The 20454-nt window shown below is 40.6% G+C and overlaps 2 protein-coding genes across 3 annotated transcripts; one reads left to right on the top strand and one right to left on the bottom strand.

The window, feature by feature from the left end:
- The first annotated feature begins 839 nt into the window (after positions 1 to 839).
- On the top strand, positions 840 to 6899 carry dnttip2 (deoxynucleotidyltransferase, terminal, interacting protein 2). The gene is made up of 7 exons (XM_051376353.1): positions 840 to 958; positions 1613 to 3717; positions 4409 to 4547; positions 4778 to 4873; positions 5054 to 5218; positions 5440 to 5549; positions 6405 to 6899. The coding sequence occupies exons 1-7, from the start codon at positions 884 to 886 to the stop codon at positions 6502 to 6504; spliced, it is 2790 nt and encodes a 929-aa protein (XP_051232313.1). The 5' UTR covers positions 840 to 883; the 3' UTR covers positions 6505 to 6899.
- On the bottom strand, positions 5784 to 20406 carry spata6 (spermatogenesis associated 6). 2 transcript variants are annotated; one of them, XM_051376372.1, is made up of 11 exons: positions 20069 to 20406; positions 19100 to 19237; positions 18586 to 18634; positions 18416 to 18457; positions 18152 to 18276; positions 16607 to 16687; positions 13214 to 13627; positions 11851 to 11953; positions 11310 to 11350; positions 10690 to 10850; positions 5784 to 8691 (listed from the first exon to the last, which is right to left on the bottom strand). In XM_051376372.1, the coding sequence occupies exons 1-11, from the start codon at positions 20150 to 20152 to the stop codon at positions 8586 to 8588; spliced, it is 1344 nt and encodes a 447-aa protein (XP_051232332.1). In that variant the 5' UTR covers positions 20153 to 20406; the 3' UTR covers positions 5784 to 8585. The 2 variants fall into 2 exon arrangements, with proteins under 2 accessions (XP_051232332.1, XP_051232333.1); XM_051376373.1 differs by having other exon boundaries at positions 11851 to 11899.
- Between the last annotated feature and the right edge of the window lie 48 nt (positions 20407 to 20454).

Raw genomic sequence — 20454 nt, 5'->3', positions numbered from 1 at the left:
TGAGTTTATCTGAGTTAAACTGGAAAAGCAAACGCGGGTAAATAACCCGCAGAATAGAATATGATGTATTGATGTGGATGAAACTACACACAGTACACAAGTAGTGAAAGTCCAGTGTGTAGACTTTGGTGGCATCTAGCGGTGAAGTTGCAGATTGCTTCTGTATCTGATGATTTGGGAATGAGAACTGGATCTGGAGTGTGTAGGAGAAACAACGCAATACGCAGAAGGCCCTATATACAACCAGTGTGTGGTTTGTCCTTTCTCGGCTACTGTAGAAACAAGGCAGACTCCATGGGCGGAGACAATCCCTATATCCAGGTGATTATAAATGAATGAAAACAAACCTGAATGTTATATTCCATTTCTGCCAGTAGATCCTTCTAAATGTTACACACTGGACTTTTAAGTAAAGGATCTGAATACTTGCCTCTAAATAAATGTTAAATGTGTTTTTTTAAATCACAGATGTGTTGTAGTTATACTTTAAATCTGAGTCACATAATACAACAATTTAAATTTAAACCAGAGTTTGGAACTAGTGCTCCACTGTCTGCAGCTGGTTCCCTTTTAGTGTTTACTTTCCTTTACCTTTTTACATTGAGGACTTTTACTTTTTGCTATTAATTTATGCTTTTATTTTGGTAACAATTTCTTACTATTACTTGTAATATTGTATTTTTACTGTGTGCTTTTACTACTTTTCCTCAGGACCCCAACACTTCTGCCACCACTGAAATAAATATAATAAATATAAATAAATTGGGAGGAAAAAAAAAACCCCACAGCTCTGCGATCGTCTGCTCGGCCTACATCTTATTAACATCTATCGATTAGTCGAGCCTTCACACCGGAAGCGACAGATAGGAGCACAGCAGGCAAGATGGTGGCCACCAGGAGAGGAGTACGCGTGTACTCCCCAAGTAAAACAAACCCAGAGCAGCCCTCTGATGTCCAGGTAGGTGTGGAGGAGAGTTGTTCTTTAAACCTGTAAATGTCCAGAGGTCAGATAAAGGAGCGATCCGAGGGGAACAGACACCGTCACGTGTCTGATAAGCGGCGTGTGCTGCTGCTCAAACTTCACGTGGACACCACCGGTCCTTTCACAGTTTGTAAACGTGTCGATGTTGTGACACGAGCAGGACAGGAAAACAGTAAAATAGTAAAATATTTATTATGTAGTCCCATAAACACAGTGCTTAACAAACAATCAATAGTTAGTTCTTATTGTCAACAACTGCTGTGGAAAAAACAAAACAAACAATGAATTGCTCCTACTAACTCATTGTGACAAGAGCCTGATGCATTATAGTCTGGGTGACACTAACTGTATTTTATTTCAATCCCACATTCAGTAGATTAACAAATGTGTAACAATCCGCTGCTGAAAATAGTCCCCAACACAGTTAATACTCAGGCCTGTTTAAGTAACGTTTGAAAATAATAAAGCCATGTATTTGTAACCTATTTTTAAATGTATTATTTATGTCTTCAGTAGAAATGAAGAGTGCCACAGATGGGGGGGGCAATACCTGAATAAAGGGATACATTAGTGCTTTTGGTCTTTTCATTGGAGTTTATTGTATTATTAACTCTTATTTCTGTTACACAGGCCACTCCCTCTACTAGTCGAAGAACCAGGAGCACTGCTAAACAAGCCGAGAGCCCTACCCAGCATGCCCTGGTGGAGACCAGCAGTCAGCTTGAAAAAAGTGAGGCAGGACATGGGACGTCTCCACCTGCGTCCTCAGTGAAAAGATGTACCAGAGCAGCCAGACTCCACAGTCCAGAGCAGCCATGCACACCCGTGGGCTCAACCCACGAAGCGGACATATCAGACGTAGATTCCTCCTGCTCTCTGGTGTCCGACATCGAACTACCAATGACGCGAACAGGGGGGAGGAGGAGACAGCCCCGCACAGTAAGTCAGGAAGATGAAGAGATATCTGAGGTGGAGTCGTGCTCTTCTGCAGTATCTGCATCGAAAGCTGGCCTGCGTAGCCGCCGGAGCACAAGGAGTAAGGCGGCTCCTGAAAGCTCTGATCCTACTCGTGTTGAGGTGGGAAACGTCAAGGTCGACTGGGCGCTGGAGGTCGAGTCCTGCAGCTCTGCGGTGTCCGAATCCCAGAGAGTCACCAGAAGTCAGAGAAAAACTACTCGCACCAGATCATCTGCCAAACAACAAACTGAGGACTCTGAGCTCTCAGACGCTGACAGCTACATGTCCAGCGTCTCAGGAGCTGAAGTTTTGAAGTCCACCACCCGCAGATCTACGAGATCCAGAAGGCAAACAGGTCCCATCCCCATCCACTTAGACGAAGCCTCGGAAAGTTCTCTCTCCCCTGGGCCAACAGCTCGAAGGAGCCGGGCAGCAAGAGGGAAGACAGCAGCCACTGTAGATGTCAGTGAGCCACAGTCTTGTGACTCTGAAGGGTTTGAGTCCGGACCAACTTACAGCATGAGGACTCGTAGACGAGGAAAGGCCAAAGCCCTAGACTCGGACTCTGACCTGACCGATGTGCATTCCCCGATGGGCAGCCCCTGCTCCGCACGCAGCAGAGGGACTCCCTGCAGCAGCCGCACCGGCTCGGGGAACAGCAGCCGAGGTGCTCCGGCCTCCCGGCGCTCAGTCAAGGATCTTAGCGTTGTTCTAGAAAAAGCCGCGGATCCAGCTGAGGAGGACACATCATTGAATTGTTCTAAGTTAGAGAGTACAGTGATCGCTGAGGATGCAGACTGCACGCTGCTGGAGGAAGACGAGAGCCAAACATTGGAAGAAAAAGAGAAAGACGGTGTGAATAGTACTGATCTCACATCAGATGAGCCTACTACAGTAAAAGTGGAAAAGGGAGTAATTATCATTTCAGAAGAAGACTCTCCACCACTATCAGACAGCCCTGGTTGTTCTGAGGAAGCTGTTAGTAAACCTGCAGTGACTGTCAGTCACCAGCAGGAGGAGCTGTGTGATGAAAATAAGGACGGGGATGCCTCAGAGATGGAAATGATGCAGGAAATAGTCCAGTCATCAGAGCCGTTAAAGCCTTGCCAATCAGTTACAGTAACAATATGTGAGAGGACTTTTGAAACTGCAGACGAGGCTGAAGAGAAGGACCAAGCTACGAAAGCAGCTGATGTGGACGCCCCCCCACCACAGGGAGATGAGGCAGTGGATGAGGCTGCTGCTGTGGAAACCAGGCCTAGCGAGGAGGAGAAAATGGAAGTGAGCACACTGGTTGAATCCAGTGAGGTCCACGTTGAGTCCGTTCAGGTAACATCCAGGCAGCAGCACAACATCACGGTGGATTCTGTCCCTGATCAGCAACCCAAAGACATAATTATCCAGAATAAGAAAATAATCGGCCTCCTGGAGAGCAGTGAGGATGAAGACGACGAAGAGGAGGAGGAGAGTGATGTTTCTGAAGAGGAGGGTGAGGAGGATTTGGGGCACGGGTCACTGGAAAGAGGAGAGCCTTCCGATAGGTCTCGAGCAGCAGGGACATCAGTTGATGGACTATTTATGATCGACACACGGCCTGGACAGGAGGCCGACAAACACTACTACAAGGAGAAGCCAACGGAGGAGGAGGAAGAGGAGGAGGAGGAGAAAGCCACAAAAGAGCAGCAGGAGGAGCAAGATGAGGAGTTCATGGATGAGGAAGGGGACGATGATGATGACGAAGATGCAAACATCCTCTTCTCGAGTAGAAATCCTCTGTTGTAAGTATTCAACAGGTGGCAGCCTCTGATTGGTTCATTCACTCAAACACACACACACACACACACACACACACACACACACACACACACTTTAACAGAATGTTTATTTTTACATCTTCAGTATATTATTATTTATTATATTATTTATTATTAATATTTAATATAATAATTTATTTAATATTTAACAAATCTCATTAAAGGAATAGTTTGACATTTTGGGAAATACACATACGCTGATGCCACTGTCATGCTTGTATATATGACGCTACAGTCAGCAGCTGAACTCAGCATAAAGAGTAAACAGCAGCCTGTGTCAGAAGGTAACAAAATCAATATTTTTTCAGATACAGATTAATACACATTTGGTGCCCTAGTGTTTGTAATTGATTCAAAATAAACTACAGTTCATTGTAATGAAGGAAGGTGTCGGCCAGAGAAACAATGTGGCTCATTTATGTCTCTCAATGAAGACTGTGGCATAAGATAAATCAGGCTTTAGCTACACAGACAATACTTGGTTTGGGTCCTTTCTTCAGATTCGTTTACATAAAAGCTTTATTTAACCAGACTTTAAGAACAGACAGAACAGCCACCTCATTATTATTATATATTATTAGAACTGCGCACAGAGGTGAGAAATGAGACATGACGGCTCTTCCTGAGGAATTTTCTCTTTGCCAATTTGTTTCAGGAAAGAGATGTCCAGCCGTATTGACCCTGGCATCAGAATGAAGGAGCTTGGGGGTTTATACATCAATTTTGATGGCAGCAAATCAAAACCTGTCTCCAGTTCGCTGCAAAAACTAAAGGAAAAGAAGATCCAAGATGAGGTAAATAGGCGATTGATTTTTCCCCTTTGAAAGTGATCTGTGATGCAGAATGAATAATGAACTTTATAGTTATGCAAGGACAAGTAAATCCAATAACACCTGAGATGGTGTTATTCATGGTTTCTCTCCAATTCTCTTTGACTTTGGCCTTTTATCTCTGAGTAGTGGGGTGTTGATAAGAGTTTGGTGCTTTGCAGTGTTACATTTTTTGTTTTTGTTGTTGTCCTCAGGTGATGAAAAAGAGTGTGATTGGACCAGACTTTGAAAAGAAGGACGCAGTGCCTCCGTACAGTGAATCCAAACAAGCCTTAAAGTTGAAACACAGAGTAAGTTTCACAAAGTAATGCTTTGGTTTATAGATTCTCTGTGCTATCTACTAAAGTTTTGACACTTCCATCGTGTGTCATTTGTGGAATCAGTTATGGTGACACGTACTGCCCCGAAGACACCCAATTCTGTGCTTCAGTGGTGCCTTTTTAAATAACTGAGAACACTGTTTTACCCAGGTTGAGAGGGAGAAATCAACAGGAGATGCTTGGTTTAATATGAAAGCCCCCGAGATCTCCCAGGAGCTGAAAGGAGACCTTCAAGTCTTGAAGATGAGAGGCTCCATGGATCCCAAGAGGTTCTACAAAAAGAATGACAGAGATGGCTTTCCCAAATATTTCCAGGTCAGTAAAAACATTACTCACCTGCCTCCACCTTTAGTTTTCTTAAGAAATGCAGTCATGAGAATCAAACAGTTCCCCACAAGGTGTTGTAGTTTGGATAAGTAACTGAATTTTGCTGTATCAAGCTCTCAATATGCAATACTCTTAACTATGCTCATACATTATTAACACCACACTGTGTACTGTGTTTGACTGTAACTCTTTGTGTGTCTGTGTCACAGGTTGGTACAGTGGTGGACAGCGCTGTCGACTTCTATCATTCCCGTATTCCCAAAAAGAGCAGGAAGAGAACCATGGTGGAGGAGCTGCTGGCTGATGCAGAGTTCAGGCAGTAAGTTGAAAGGGAAACAAAGAGGGACACAGTCACTGGATGCGGCTTTATTATGTCACATCTCTGGCATGGTTTCAGTGTCCACTCCCACAGACAGCTGAACAACAGCAGCTGTTTTATATTCGCAGGAGTAGTTTATATTTTCATTTTATGCAGGTACATTGATGTGAAGTCTGGTGCACAGGAACACTTTGGTAATAAACCAAAAAAAAAAAAAGATCACGGTCCATCTGGTAGATTCTTTGCGTATCTTTTATTAGTTACTGAAAGCAGTGACCCGTCAGATCTGGTGACACTAGTGGTTCAACTATGAACTACGTTAGTGATGTACAGACAAATATATACTGGGCACCAGTGTCTGCTGTCATATTTCTGGCAAAACAGCTAATTTCTCATCAGTTTACCGAATCAGATGGGCCACAGGATACAATGTAACACCACAGGAGGCTTTGCCAACCCTGCATAATGTTGTTATATAAGAAAAGTAACAAAAAGAAAACATGCTCTAGTTCTGTATTCAAGGTGTGGGCAAGATATTGTCAGGAGGTGTACCTAGTGTCTAGATATATTTCATTACTGGTGTGCTTCATTTTAAAGAGATGATAGAATAAACCTGTATGTAATGGTGTCTGGCACTTTTGCAAGGCTCCTCTAGAGAGGTTTTCCTCTGCTAAGGCAGCTAATTGTATTTGTTATGTGCTGCAGGAAACAATGTACAGCACTACTGAAATAGAATATTTTAAACAACCACATTTGAAGACACATTACAAAATATCTTTGCAGATCCCAAAATCTATGTGCATCAACTTTGGAAAAATAATTGGTTATAAAATTACTTTTCTCTTCTTTTACCAGCAACAATAAAAAGAAGTTCCAGCACATTGTGACGGAGAAAGCAGCACAAGGAGCCGGAAAGAGGAACAACAAGAAGAAGAATAAATTCCATAAGAAATAAATCTGAAGACTTGACATGAGGAGCACTGACTCTGAAAGGCTTTACACAGATAACTATTATCTCCACTTCTTCAACAGAAGGTGGGTTGTTGTTGTTGAAGATTGGAGAATAAATCATATTTTGGGACTTAAACATGACTACATAAAACTTTATTGTTTTACGTGTATACACATGAAGAAGCTGACTGTATTAAAAAAAAAAGATGATACAAGATAGTAAAAGTAGAGTAGAGTTACCAGAAGATGTTTGTACATGCTTATATTTACAACTGAAACAAACATTGATTTTTAATCAAATGGACGTGTATTTTCCAAATGTTTTGCTGCAATGTAATCATAGTCATTCTTTAAATACATGCATCAAATGAACATTAAAACACTTTGTTTTGACTGGCACCGATGTTTGTGAAGGTTCTTCTAAATGATACTATACTCATATTCTGAAAATACATTTATGACCAAAACAAAAACTACTGTTTTTACAGTCTGTTGCATACAGTCAATCAAATGCTGAGTTTACAACACACTAACTACATTTTAAAAAAACTTTTTGGTAATTCTGGAAAAAAAAAAAAAGCACACAACTGAGGGAGAACCAGAATAAAACAAGACTATCAAGTCGTAACAGTGTTTGATCACTACTGCTAATATTAAAATTTAAAGGCAAACTCAATTTATACATAGTTTGCTATATATATATATATATATATAAAAATTGAATTGAATTGAATTATAATACTATAATATTTAAAATGGAATAGATTTTTAAATGGGTTTGTATATGAATTTTCAAATTAACATTGTGCTACCTTAACCTGAAAAAGCAAACTGAGCTTGTGGAAGTTTAAATTATGTTTTCAGAACATTTAAACATTTAAAATTAAATAAATGTATCTCCAGACATATTTTACTGTCAGAAGTAGAGTAGAGCTGTGAAGAGTAGTTTGAATTTATGTGAGAAAAACATTTTACACTGTAACTTGTCATCTTTTTAAGTAAGACGCACAATCTGTCCGGCTGTTGGACATTTCTCCACTGACTCTGAGTAGAGATGGTCAACATGAGTCAAAGAGAGGCGAACTAAAGAGATTTAGTTTAACCATTAATCAGATCCTGCATTAGTTAGTGTATCCACTGCATTGAACAAAAACTACAATATGGGATCATTCACTGTATTACCTATTCCCTCGTGTAAAATAAAATACAGTTTAGTATCTTTGAGAATGAAATGAATCTGTAAGTATAGCTGTGGAAAGAGTGCTTAACACAGCTGCATTTCATTTTATTAGCACTGATAAAAGCTGTAACTCAGCTCCTGTGGTTGAATGAAATTTAAATTACAGAGAGCAGGTAACCTCTCAATGTTTAAGACATTCTAGTATAACACTATGAATCTGCACAACCGTCTTAATTTATGTTAAGGCTACACTTCTTTGTGTCTCCTGCTCTTTCATTCAGGATTACTTTTGTTCCTCCTCTCTCTTAAATCTCTTGTAGCTGCTGGCTCCCAACGGTGGCTCTTGGCTACCTTCTTGTCTCTCTTTTGTGTTGTGAGAGATGAGCCCTTAACAGCTGCAGCTTACATCCACCATGTCTCCTTCCCATAGACACACAAAATGCTACTTCTTTATACCCGAGCCAATTTCACACACAGCTTTAGACAAATTAGACGACATCGCCGCTTGGTTTCACCCAAAAAAAAAATAAAAAAACAGGCCAGCTGATGGGTGGGAGGGAGGCAGTACTGCTATGCACAGCTTCCCAGTAACCCCTGCAAATATCCTGCCTTTTCAAAGAGTAATGACGACAAACGCCGCTTAGCAGGTGCTTGGGATGGTTTGAAATTTAAATGAACATCAAAGGGAGATAAATTAAGATACGTGTGTGTGTGTGTGTGTGTGTGTGTGTGTGTGTGTGAGAGAGAGGATCCGACTCACTGGGTTAATAAACTGTTGGTGTGTACAACCACTCTTACAGATATAAGGCAGGTTAAAGTCAACTTTGAGAATATACATTATTAAAGTGAAGTGTCTTTGTATTGTAACCTCAGTTGTTTGGTCACCTTGTGGAAAGAGTGGCAAGTTAAAGGTCAAAGGTCAATTGGTGGTCCCAGTTGGTTTTGTGTGTCTTCAGAATCCTCTGGACTCGGCTGTGGATCTCCTCCCAGTACGATGGACTGGTCTGCAGCCTGAGGACGACAAACACCAAGAAATGGCACATTAAAAACCCAGAAAGAGTAAAGTGTTTGAGTCAGATATACCCGCATCAAGTTGGGCTGATGTAACCCTTTGTATTGCTAGGAAATAATATGATCATATTAGGGCTGCAACTAAAAAAATATTTTTCATTATTGATTAATGCAGTAGTTCCCAACTTGAGGGTCGGGACCCCCAAAGGGGATCAAATAATAAGTCTCAGGGGTTGCAAGACAATTAATAGGAGGGGAAAGCAAAACATATACTAATGTTTTAAAACTTGCCTTGTGGATAATTTTATTTATTCAGAATTATTCAAATAAGGCAAAGAAAATCTGGTCACGAGAGGCTGTAGTAGACATTTTGTTGGGCACTCAAGACAAAAAGGTTTCGTCTGTCCAAAAACACCAAAAAATGTCCATCACACGTCCCCCAGAGCCTTTGACAGTCAGTGGTCCTGACTGAAAGGCATTTGTCCACTAGTCTGTGCTGTAACATAAGATGAGAGGGTTGAAACTACCAGTACAGTGACACACACTTTATGTGTACTATGTTCACCGACAGAAGGACGGTGTTTCCTCCATCTAAACCTTCATTTTCGGTTCCTCTACATTCAACCCTTTTGTACAAAAAAAACCCAAAGTCATTTCACAATTGACAGAACCAACCAAATTTGAACTGGAAGCAGAAATGTGCTTCATCAACACAATATAAATGTGTCTGCAAGTTAGTGGCCACAGGCAGTTATGAAACAGAGGCACTGACAGACAGACAGAAGTGAACAGTAATAAATTCCAGTATTGCCTCTCATCCAAGTCTATTTGTTGGGAGTGGAGGGGTGATGAGTGTCTGACTGGCTGGTGTCCTGGCCTGGCTCGCAGTGTGGGAATGGAAGCTTTTCATCTGTAATCAGATAAACTCTCTACCTGCTTCAAAAACTCATCAAGGACAAATCACCCAGAGACATGAATAGACTGAGACTTCGGGGCTTAGGGAGCAAACGTCGCCACTGGCATCTGTCATTTTCTTTATAGATCAAAGATTGGTGGTAAGACGTGCCCCTCTCCCTGTCGGAGGGAATCTACAAAGGCCCACTCTAATCTCCCACCCTGCAACTCCTGTCGCGTTTTCAATTGAGAGAAAAGTATCATTCATTTCCTACAATTTACTTTGCAGTTTAAGATTGTCTATTGATTTTAATGTTTACTTATGGACTGAGCAGAAGGGAAGGGGAAAGGAGAGCAGAAACAAACAAACAAACAAACCAAAGGGAACATCGGTCCCGTCGGTGTGTTTAACTCACAGCTGCCATGATCGATGACAAGGTCTCTCTGAATGTATTAAAGCGTGCATCGGGTCAAATGCATCAGACTCGAGCCGAAACACAAATCAATACCATTTTCCTCTTTGTTTTCCCTTCTCTCTGCCTCCTTTCTCAGTAATGAACAAACATGACAAGACATCAGCTTCTGTAATTTAAGAGGTGGAGTGAAATTCATCCTGCCTGTCGAGTGTGATCCAAATTAAAGATGGGATGTGCATGAGCTCGCGCACGTGCACGCACACGCACGCACACAAAGCAGCAGCAGTGTATGACTAACATCTCATGGGGTTGCCATATATTTGCTGTATACTGTAATTGGAAACTCATACAGGTGCCTGTTTTGCTTTTAAGATCTTTTGAGCAAACACCAATGATTTACACAGATGGATCAGGATAAATTCAGGACAAACACCACACAAAAAAAATAGGATTATGTTTTATTCCTGCTTTGGCGGGGGCATGAAAAAAATCGGTTGGTTTTGTGGCCAGAAAAAACAAACTAGGGGCTCTGAGGTGATCCTGTGAGAGTTTTACTGATGTACATCTGAGGATACACTTAACCACAACACAAAGTTATACACATGCATGCTAATTACCACTGAGCCTTCCTTCCTACCATTTGGTCACAATGTAACATCAGCAAGGTTTCATTATCTTGAGATTTTACCTTTCTCTGAGGGAATGTTTGACATTCAGAGGACTTCTGGAGTTTGACACGGTCAGGGTGGACTGAGCTAAGGCAGCACTTCGCACAGAGCTTTTGGTCTGGCCTTCAAGTCTGGACTGTGTCTCTGGAGATGACTGGAGCCTCGGCGAACAGGACTTCACCTGAAAGGAGTCAGAGGGCGACAGGGTTCAAGTTAAGTGACAGGTTTAATAAGTGTATATACTTTATAGTTGGCAGGATGTTTTGTATTTGAGCTTTGCTGAAAAATGTCAGGAAAAGTAAAAAGTACATCAAATCCTAGATGCCAGTAGTGTTGTTTAGCTTTATAGAGCCACTGCATGTTACCAATATTTCATTACTTTTACACAATATTAAGAAACCCTCCAGTAACAGTGGGCAAAGAGTTGTTAGTCTGAATAGAAATGGTACATTTCAAGTTAGAACACTTCTCTAAGTGTTTTAAACACTGCTAGTTGTGTGATTAAATCATTTTGTAAGTCTGGCTTTGAATGTGTACATACAGTGAAAGTGGGCCATGGTTACAAATCCACCAACACAATATCTGAACACTTAACCCCACGCTTGTATTTGCTGGTTTGAAATGTTATAATTAGACTTACTCTGGCTGTTTTTGGTCTGTAGCTCCCCAGGAGAGAAGAATCTACAGAGACAAATACAAGTTTTAAGAGTTTAATGAAAGCAGAAAACTCTGCTTTTGGATTGCATAACATCTACAGTATTTCCTTTAAATAAGAAATAGTTTATTTCTTAAACATAATCAGGAGTAAATTAAACTTACATTAGATATAGAGGCAGCTGCATACAGAGCCATATGCTGTCTGTTAGTGTAGCTTCCGACATTATTACACTGTGACAACTAAAACTGTCAGAAGCCCTTTTATCAGCCATTACTGATATCAGACAAACAAGCTCAAGAACCCAAAAATATAAATGTAGTCCATTATTCATTTTGAAAGACTTCACCACATGTTATCATGAAGACATAAACAAAGAATAGAAAAAAGACATTTTCACAAGACAAGACAGCCAATCTTGATATATTAGGCCAAATGCAAACAGTTATTCATGCATGACGTACTATAGCATAGCCCTAGGTGTGTAACAGTACATGTATTTTTGTATTTGAGTGTGAATGCCAACCTGTTTGATCAGCTGTGAAGCTCACAGACCTTCGATGTATGCTGCGATTCTGTGGAGAGGAAGAAGGAGTTCCCATCCCAGAGACGTTACTGCAACCAGAGACCTGCCATAAACAGTTTGCAGTTTGAATTATTTAAACATATATATATGTATTTAAATACATACACAGTCAGGTAGTGTTGGCCCTCAGCAAGGATTATTTTTCACTTTTAAACAGTGTGCTGATACAGTAATCAATCACACAATTTCAAATAAGAATTGCCACACTGCATAAATGAAATCAACATATTACATTATTCACATTCATTCATCTCTTGTAATTTCTTTAGTTTGTGACAAATAAAGGAAAAAAAACAACTTTTGGTCCGTCATCTTAACCCCAAATCATTTCACCAAGAACGTCACAATAAAGCCCGAAGGAAACAATGACAATATTCTTTACAAAACCACCACCAATCACAAAGAACGCAGGTTGTGTCTTCTGTAGGAAAGTGCTTCTCAACACAAACAAACAGGGAGTTGAAGCTCTGAAACATGCACTGATAATGCATTCACCATGGGGCTAAGCTACTTCATTAGGTATCTATTTGTTAATTGCAGCTTGACTCTCAATTACTAGGGTTAATTGTAGACAGAAGATTCCCCCAGGAAAACCAGAGCAGGAAAAAACATGCTCCTCTCTTTAATAAAACGCCTGTTGTATTCAAGTAAATTCCATTCATGTGTGTGACAAAAACAAACAACTCTGTACCTAATCACTTCTTTTAATAACAGCATGCTAGTGGATTTTGATATTCATACCTCAGGATTGGACTTGATGTAAATGAAGAAGCAGGAATACAGTGGGGAGCAGAGGGAAGGGGAGGGGGACAGAAAATAGAGGCTTGTTGTTCTTGTCCATCAACTGTATATTCCCCAAGGCTTTGTGATCAGAAAAATCACTTCCTTTTATATGCAAATTTCTTATAGCAGTGATACAGCCATAATTAAAGCGTTAACAAATAACTGTGTACCAGCCTAAATCCAGAACGTGTGTTATTAAAGCACACTCAAGGCCCTCAGTGAGGATAATAGGCCACATTACATGCGCACATAGTGAAACATTTTCATGACGTCAAAATCCATTAACGGCTCAGGTAAAAAGATTAACACTGCTCTGTTATTATGCCCACCACTTAATCTGCCCACTAGATTATGTTACATTTTGGGAAGCTCCCGCTGAGGTTTGAACTACATCAATTCAGGATTCCATTAATATTATAACCCCTGTCCACTGAACACGTGTATTATTGGCATTAAACAAACCATCATATCACTTTTTTTTGCCAACTGCCTTCAGTTTGGAGGAACATACGTTACCGACCAAAAAGGGAGGCTGGCTCTCACTCTCCTTCCTGAAGTGGTGAGGCCCCAACTGGAGATGGCGGAGCCTCTGCCGGGCGTCCTCTGAAAGCTGGCACATCTTGCGATGGGTGTAAGGGGACATGGCTCGTGTCACTGAGGAAACTGTGGGCTGCTGGTAGCTGGAGTTTACAGAAACTCTGGGAGAAGTGTGTTTACTGCGGCCAGATGGGGATGGAGAAGGGGAGCGTCTGGATGTTGAGGACGGAGCAGAGTTTCTAATTCTAGCAACATTTAGCTTTTCCTTCCCACCTTTCAGAGAGACACAGTTTGCATCATGTGTTTTGGAAAAGTGCTTGCTGGATGGTGAAGACGTGTTTGCCAAACTCTGTCTGGAGGTTGTTAAAGATGGCTTCACTGGAGAAAGATGGCAAGTCTGGGGGTGCAGGGACAGAATTTGAGTGAGAGAGAGAGAGAGAGAGAGAGAAAAATGTTGAAGTTGTTCAAACATGTCAAGCTACCCTCACAGGTCTCCATTTTGAGGGGACGCATAACATTTGTCTCAGCAGTTTAGATTTCTCTGCAGACCACAATGTTGTTCCTTTACACAAGCGTCAGCCATTTTAGCCATTAAGGCAGCTGCTCTCACTCTCGACACAGACTTGCTCTCTCTGGACAAAACCATTAAACCATTAGCTAAATCATTCAGCTTAAGTGTTACAACAACAACGGCTCTCGCAGTCAGCACTGCCATGGAGACAACCTCTGCAGAATTACTTCAATAACTCTAATGGCCACTAACATCATTCTCCGATGCAATATCCCACTTCCTGCGGGTAATGCCAACCGGGGATAAATACGTTAAGATAAAATGTTAATTGCATTTGATGGCCATCTCCCGTCTAATATGATAAAGAGGCATTACCTGGCTGTAAAACAAAGATAATCTAAATGCTAATAAGGGAAATCACACAACATGAAAACTATTTTTAAGAGAAACTAAATGATGAATAAATCCTCATCGAGGTTGCCATTTGAGATTGGTCTGATTTAATGGAATTAAACAAAGTATGCTCTCCCCCCACACGTTTACCACCATCTCTGACTTCTTCCAGCTCTGTTCTTTGCTGGACGACCACCGACAGTCAGTCAGTTTTCCGGTCACCAGCTGAGTGGTGAAGGCTCATCTGATGTGATTAGTTGCTATTTGCACTGTTGGTATTGTGTGTTAAAGAGACTGCTCAACAAAGCTTAGTACGTGCACAGCAGTGCTTTAGGATACATGCTAACTTCAGCATACTTACCAAATCCAGGATGCTAGCATGCTCACAGAGACACATAACATTTACTCATTAGCACTAAACACACAGTATACCCAATGCTGATGGGAATATGATTAGTTTTGCAAGTAAAAGTATCTGACAAAAAACTTTTTTTGACCACAAGACGGTGCTAGATGAGTTAAAGTGACTATACTTCTTTCTGAAGGGGACATTAATGTAAGAAATTTAATGGTAATCCATCTAAAAGTTGTTTACATTTCATTAAAAGAAATACATCAACCAATTCAGTAAGGTTTATAAGATCACCAAAGTAATTAGTACTCATCCTCTGGGGATCCTGAATGTTTGCTTTCATGGCAATTTATCAAACAATTCTCGCAAGCATTATTTCTTTTGGATAAAATACGGTACTTACTTGAGAATGACAACAATTAACAAAAGAGCACCAGAAAATCTACAAAGCAAGAGTCAGACATTGGTCAAAAATGACTATATATTTATCACTACAGTTTAAAAGGTTTTGTGTTAGTTGCTATCACTCTAAATCTCTATTAAAAGGAGGACATGTTTTGTCAGCTGGGTGGGCAGGCAGTCAGGGAAATGCCTATGCTGAGGAGCCATTAGGAGAGAGAAAATGGAGAAATTCTACTGTCTGACAGCCACAGCGGTGCTCTGATCCAGACATCCCCCCGAGGGGCCAGGAGAACACTCTGACAATCTGCTTCGCTGTCAATGACATCCCATTTAAACAAATAGCTTAGCTTAGGTTACTGCACCTGGGAAATGCACGGTAGTGTGTTTGGCACAACATGCCAACCGCTGTGTGATGGATCATATGTTACAAACATGACTGTTTGTGAAAGATTTTCATTCTCAGTGGAACTTTTTTAAGAAACTCCTTTTCAGTCTAGAATCGGAGCATTATTTTACTCTCCAGTATCCTTCACATTCGCCTCACACACACATTCATACAAGACCATGAAGGAGGAGATTCAACTTTAATAGGGCTGCAACTAAGGATTATTATCATTATCAATTAATCTACCAGTTACTTTTTTGATTCATTTGAAAAAGAACAAAAAACAAGCGAACCACCACCACCACCACAATTTAAAGCCCAAGGTGATGTCACCAAACGGCTTTTTCAAAAACTTAAAACAATAAAAATAAAAACAGCAAAACCTCACAACTGAGAAGCTAGAACAAGAGAATGTTTTGCTACTAAAAGGAAAAACAATCATTCATTTGTCAAAATAGTTGGTTGTTTTTTTTCTCCTCGATTGACTCATTGATTAGTCAAAGGACTGTTTCAGCTCTATACGGAAAACTGCAACAGTGGATGGGAACATGTCAAAAACAAAACTTTGCCCATACAAGAAAGATAGTAAGCGGAGTAAGAAAGATGTGTATTATGCAGCTGAGCAAAGTTACCCTTTAAAATCCACAAGGAGACAGTAACAACCAGAGATACAAGTGACCCTCATCTTGAATAGTTAATGTAAAAAAAAAAAAAAAAAAAAAAGATGAACTGACTGGTGTGTGCTGTGACAAAAACTGTGCAAACTCCCAGTTAGTTGGAGATGTGAGAGAAGCCTCGCTATCAGCATCACAGATCTACTTCCCTGTAATTACATTCACAAGGAGAGAACAGATACCCTTGAAACACTGCCAGTATGGATAGATAGATGCAGTAGCCATGGCAACAATAGAAGGTTGGTATATATGGTGGAAACAGACAAATCTGATGGCGAGCTTGATACCACTCATTAGAGCCCTCTAGAGATGAACCGTTCACTGTTCTAGCTTTGGTCAACACTCACGCAGTAACACTGAGTTTGTAGCTGTGATGTGTTCAAATTCCAGACATTGGCTGATAAATACACTGTTTACTTGACTTATGAGTGGCAATTTGATGGATCTGATCAGTTAAAAAGCTGTTCTGAAAGACCATGAACACACAACATACGTAAGTATAAAGAACAGGTTGCTTCTAAAGTGCTTTATAGATCAACAACAGCTATAAAGCAGATAAACCAAAAGCAGACAAATGTACAAATAAATGTGAAAAACTGTACATAGAGTTTGTGTGGTTATGTACAGACCTTTGAGATGTAGTAAAAGGAAACACTTACAGGTGAGGCCGGCCAGCTGTCTCTCCCATCACTCTCTTCTATGACTGATGTCGTGCCAAACTCGACTTTGGGGGAGATTCCCTAGAGGGACAGGGACAATAGGAACAAACACAACACCTTTAACAGGGAGATGAAGACAAAAGGACAGATAACAGCACTGCTTGGAACACCAATTTACAACCACAAATCTTCAATCTACGCCTGGCTTGAGAAAAACAAATTGCAGGAAAGAAAAAGGCTCCAGTGATGTTTAAATAATATGGCATTTGGAGAGAGACATCTAAATTGCTATGTAGGCCTCAAACACAAACACATAAAAGCAACGGTGAGGGGGGAATGGTGTTTAAAGACATTTCAATATGCCAGTTAGTGCCTCAGAGGACATAGGGAGGATAGAAAAGCAACCCACAGCCACTGAGAGATGAAGGAATGGAGGGAGGCGGAGGTAGAGAGAGAAAGTGATGATATAAGAGGAGGAGGAGGAAAAAGAAAACATGACCAAAAGAGAGGAAGTTCTCCGTTTAGTTTTTCTGTCAAAGACAGTCGACAGCTCTATAAGGAAAAATGCTATCTTTTCTGAAGAAATTACTTCACTTTGTCGAAGACAAGACGGTGCTTTTGAATTGGTTATCTTGGTAGTGTACCTGCCTGTCATGTGCACAGACACATGAGCCACAGAGATTAGGAAGAGACTCACTCAGAGAAGGCAACAATCTTCTCCAGTCTATGAATGACACGTGTAATATTGGTGCCAATCAAGCTGGAACACATGGTGAGCACAATGTGGGGTCGCTGTGACACATTTTAACTCGTCAACTTCCAACATCCTCCCTTTAACAGATTCCACAGTGTTCAGTAGCTCAGGTACTTTTGCGAGGAAGAAATATGTGTGACACCCGGGCGCACATCTATGAAACTTGCAAATACTCCAGAACTCCAGAGTAGAGTCCTCTATATTAGGGATGCACCGATATCAGTATCGGGTCCAATACTGTGCTAATGTACTCATAATTGTAATCATAAAACAGCGTGATGTTACGTAACTTCTCGTAGCTGACCAGGTAGGCGGAGGAGGAGCAATGTCAGCAGTTTGTAATCATTTTAAGCAACTTTTACAACAACATAAGAAACATTTATTAGAGTCAGAATGTGAGGAACATGTAAAGATAATTAAAGATAATAAATAATATTGTAATGGTACTCGTAACAGTACTCATCAAGTACCCAAATGTACTTACCAAATGTACTTCTACTCGGTATGTAGGGTAAATGTAAATCCATATCTCTTTTCTTCTCTGAGCAGACATGTGATCAACCAGGTGATCACTTAAGAGCTGCTTTTAAAAGTTACTTTTACACTATGCTGTAAGTAGGAGTAAGTCACTCGATAAATGTGTTATTGCGCACACTCAGCAAATAACTTTATTCCTAAGTTGGCTCTAGAGCATTTTTGAGTGTAATTCATAGAAGTTTGGTAAATGCGGGCACATCTGTTAGAAGGATGATTAAGAAATAAATAAAAGGAATACATGGAAAACAACCTACAGGAAAGGAGGAGGCTCTCTTCAGCAGTATCTCTCTCTCCGCAGCTCCTTCTCTGGAGCTCAGTCTGGGACCAGGGTACAGGAAATCTCTGCTGCTTTCCTCCATCGTGGCTAGGATCTCACCCTCTACAAACCATACATAGACGGGCAGTAAACAGGAACGCACACGTACACACAATCCAAGTTAGAGATCCTGTTTTTGCAGCGTAATGACTAGATACAGTTGGGAATTAACATGCCCATATGGCATCATCAGAAAGCATACCTGGAGGCACCAACTGAATCAGCTCAAAAGATGTTGTGTCAGCTAAGAGGAAGGAAAGCACAAATAGACTGTGAGCTAATGATCAGTATCACAGCTAATAGCCTATAAGCTTGCATAGCAGAGGATTCAGGACTAAAAGATGAGGAAGCAAATCCCAGACGGCCGCTTACCTTCGAGGAGGTCAGCTACATCAGCAGGGTCAACAACGCCGGGGAAAGTCTGGTAAAACAGACAGAGTACAGACAAAGCAAATCAATACTTATAACAAGATGAGACAGACAGCCCGGTATCTAACTACCCCCAGAGAAAAGAAGGGCTCTTTTATCAGCAAACGGAGGCTGTAAAGTTCATATCCAAATTTGTATCTTCAGACTTAAAATCATAAGCCTGCAGTGTATAGAGTGTGCGAGAAGAGGACGCATAAGAATTTAAATAGCAAACCACTGCTAGGATGGCGATTTCATGAGCATTAGTCTTTTACAGATAAAAGGACAATGAATGTGACATGAAGACATGTCATATGCATCCTTTTTTGATATTAAAATATGCCAGTAGTCCTCCCACCATCTCTCGAAAAAATGTACAACAAACAATTACAGCAGACAGATGTATGGCAATTCTACATATTGTGCTTAAGTAATGGAGGCAGCTCTTATTCCTGTGATACACAGTTGCTATTCTCACCTTGACAAATACCATTTTGTGGTGGAAGAGTAAAGGGAACACAGGCGGCACACAGGGAGTCTTCCTGTACTGCCCCATGATACACACACTGAGGTAGATCTTGTTCTTTTTATACAGGAGAACTCCTGGACATGTGACCTGCACACAAACAGAGCAACATTAACCTCTTTATTGGCAGATTTCTTGCCATCTTATGACAAAAAACATATTAATAATAAGCTATATTGTACAATTATATTTTGGTTTAAACCTGAAAACCTAATTAAGATCAATTACTTTGATATGACAAGTGGAAATGAGCCTCAATCAGCTGACAGACGCCACATTGACATATGGTTAGTGGGGAAAACACAGGCGTTACCAATGATACTCACTGAGGCCCCGTTCCATTTAGGTCAAACAGGGTCAGGGTTGGTGGCTCACTGGAAAAACTAAATGGAACTGAGCCTTAACTACCTGTAGTATCATCCCTAACACCTGTTTACCCTACTATTTCATGTAAAAATGGCAACTGTGAAAAATCTTTGCTCAATATTTACATATATCATTATGTTCAATCTTTATTAGTTAATGACTGGAGTCAGAAAGCTAAAAAGCAATTATCTGATGTGTCTGTGCAAAGAACACAAACCATAAGCTACAACAAACAATTAAAACAATACAACAGTTAAATATGTTTATAATTACATAATATCAGCCATGTGTAAAGCCAGGAAAACCTTTTATTTGCAGTTAAAGCATGTTCGATTATATTAATTCAGAAAAAAGGCACTTCTAGTAAGCTCAGTAGGTGAATTAGCTCTATTTACAACATTTATCAGGATAACCTAACCCGACTGACGTTAGCGCTGAGCTAAGTGCGGAAGGGAACAGGATGTAAACTCGCTAGCTAACGTTAACATCATCTAAAAGCTAAAAGCTACAGTACCCGGGTTGTCTCTCAGTGTGGTAACAAAGGAGCGCACTTACTGTCTGAATGTCCAAGTATACGGTACATTTCAGAGACTTTTGGTGCACTTTAGAGGAGGAAAGCGTCTTCTTCTGTGAGGCCATTCATCCAACTTTCGTTGTCATGGCTGCCAAACAGCAACAGTCACAGAGCGGATGTGCAGTCATGTGACCAAGAAGTGGCAAATCAAAAGCTCTCTCTCACAAACACACAGGGGATTTGAGCTCATACAAAAATATGAAAGAACCAGAGCCCCTTGAATCTGCAGTTAAGTAATAAATAAACAGTGCATGCATAAATAGAGCTAAAGCCTACATGGCCATAGAGATGTAAACAATTCACAAACAGTAAGAGACTATAAAGGTGTTCTTTATATAGGATACTCTCATTTGTTTAAAAGCAATCA

This window comes from Dicentrarchus labrax, unplaced genomic scaffold, assembly GCF_905237075.1.
Source record: "Dicentrarchus labrax unplaced genomic scaffold, dlabrax2021, whole genome shotgun sequence".
NCBI lineage: Eukaryota > Metazoa > Chordata > Actinopteri > Moronidae > Dicentrarchus > Dicentrarchus labrax.
This window is presented reverse-complemented; position numbering and strand designations above follow the sequence as displayed.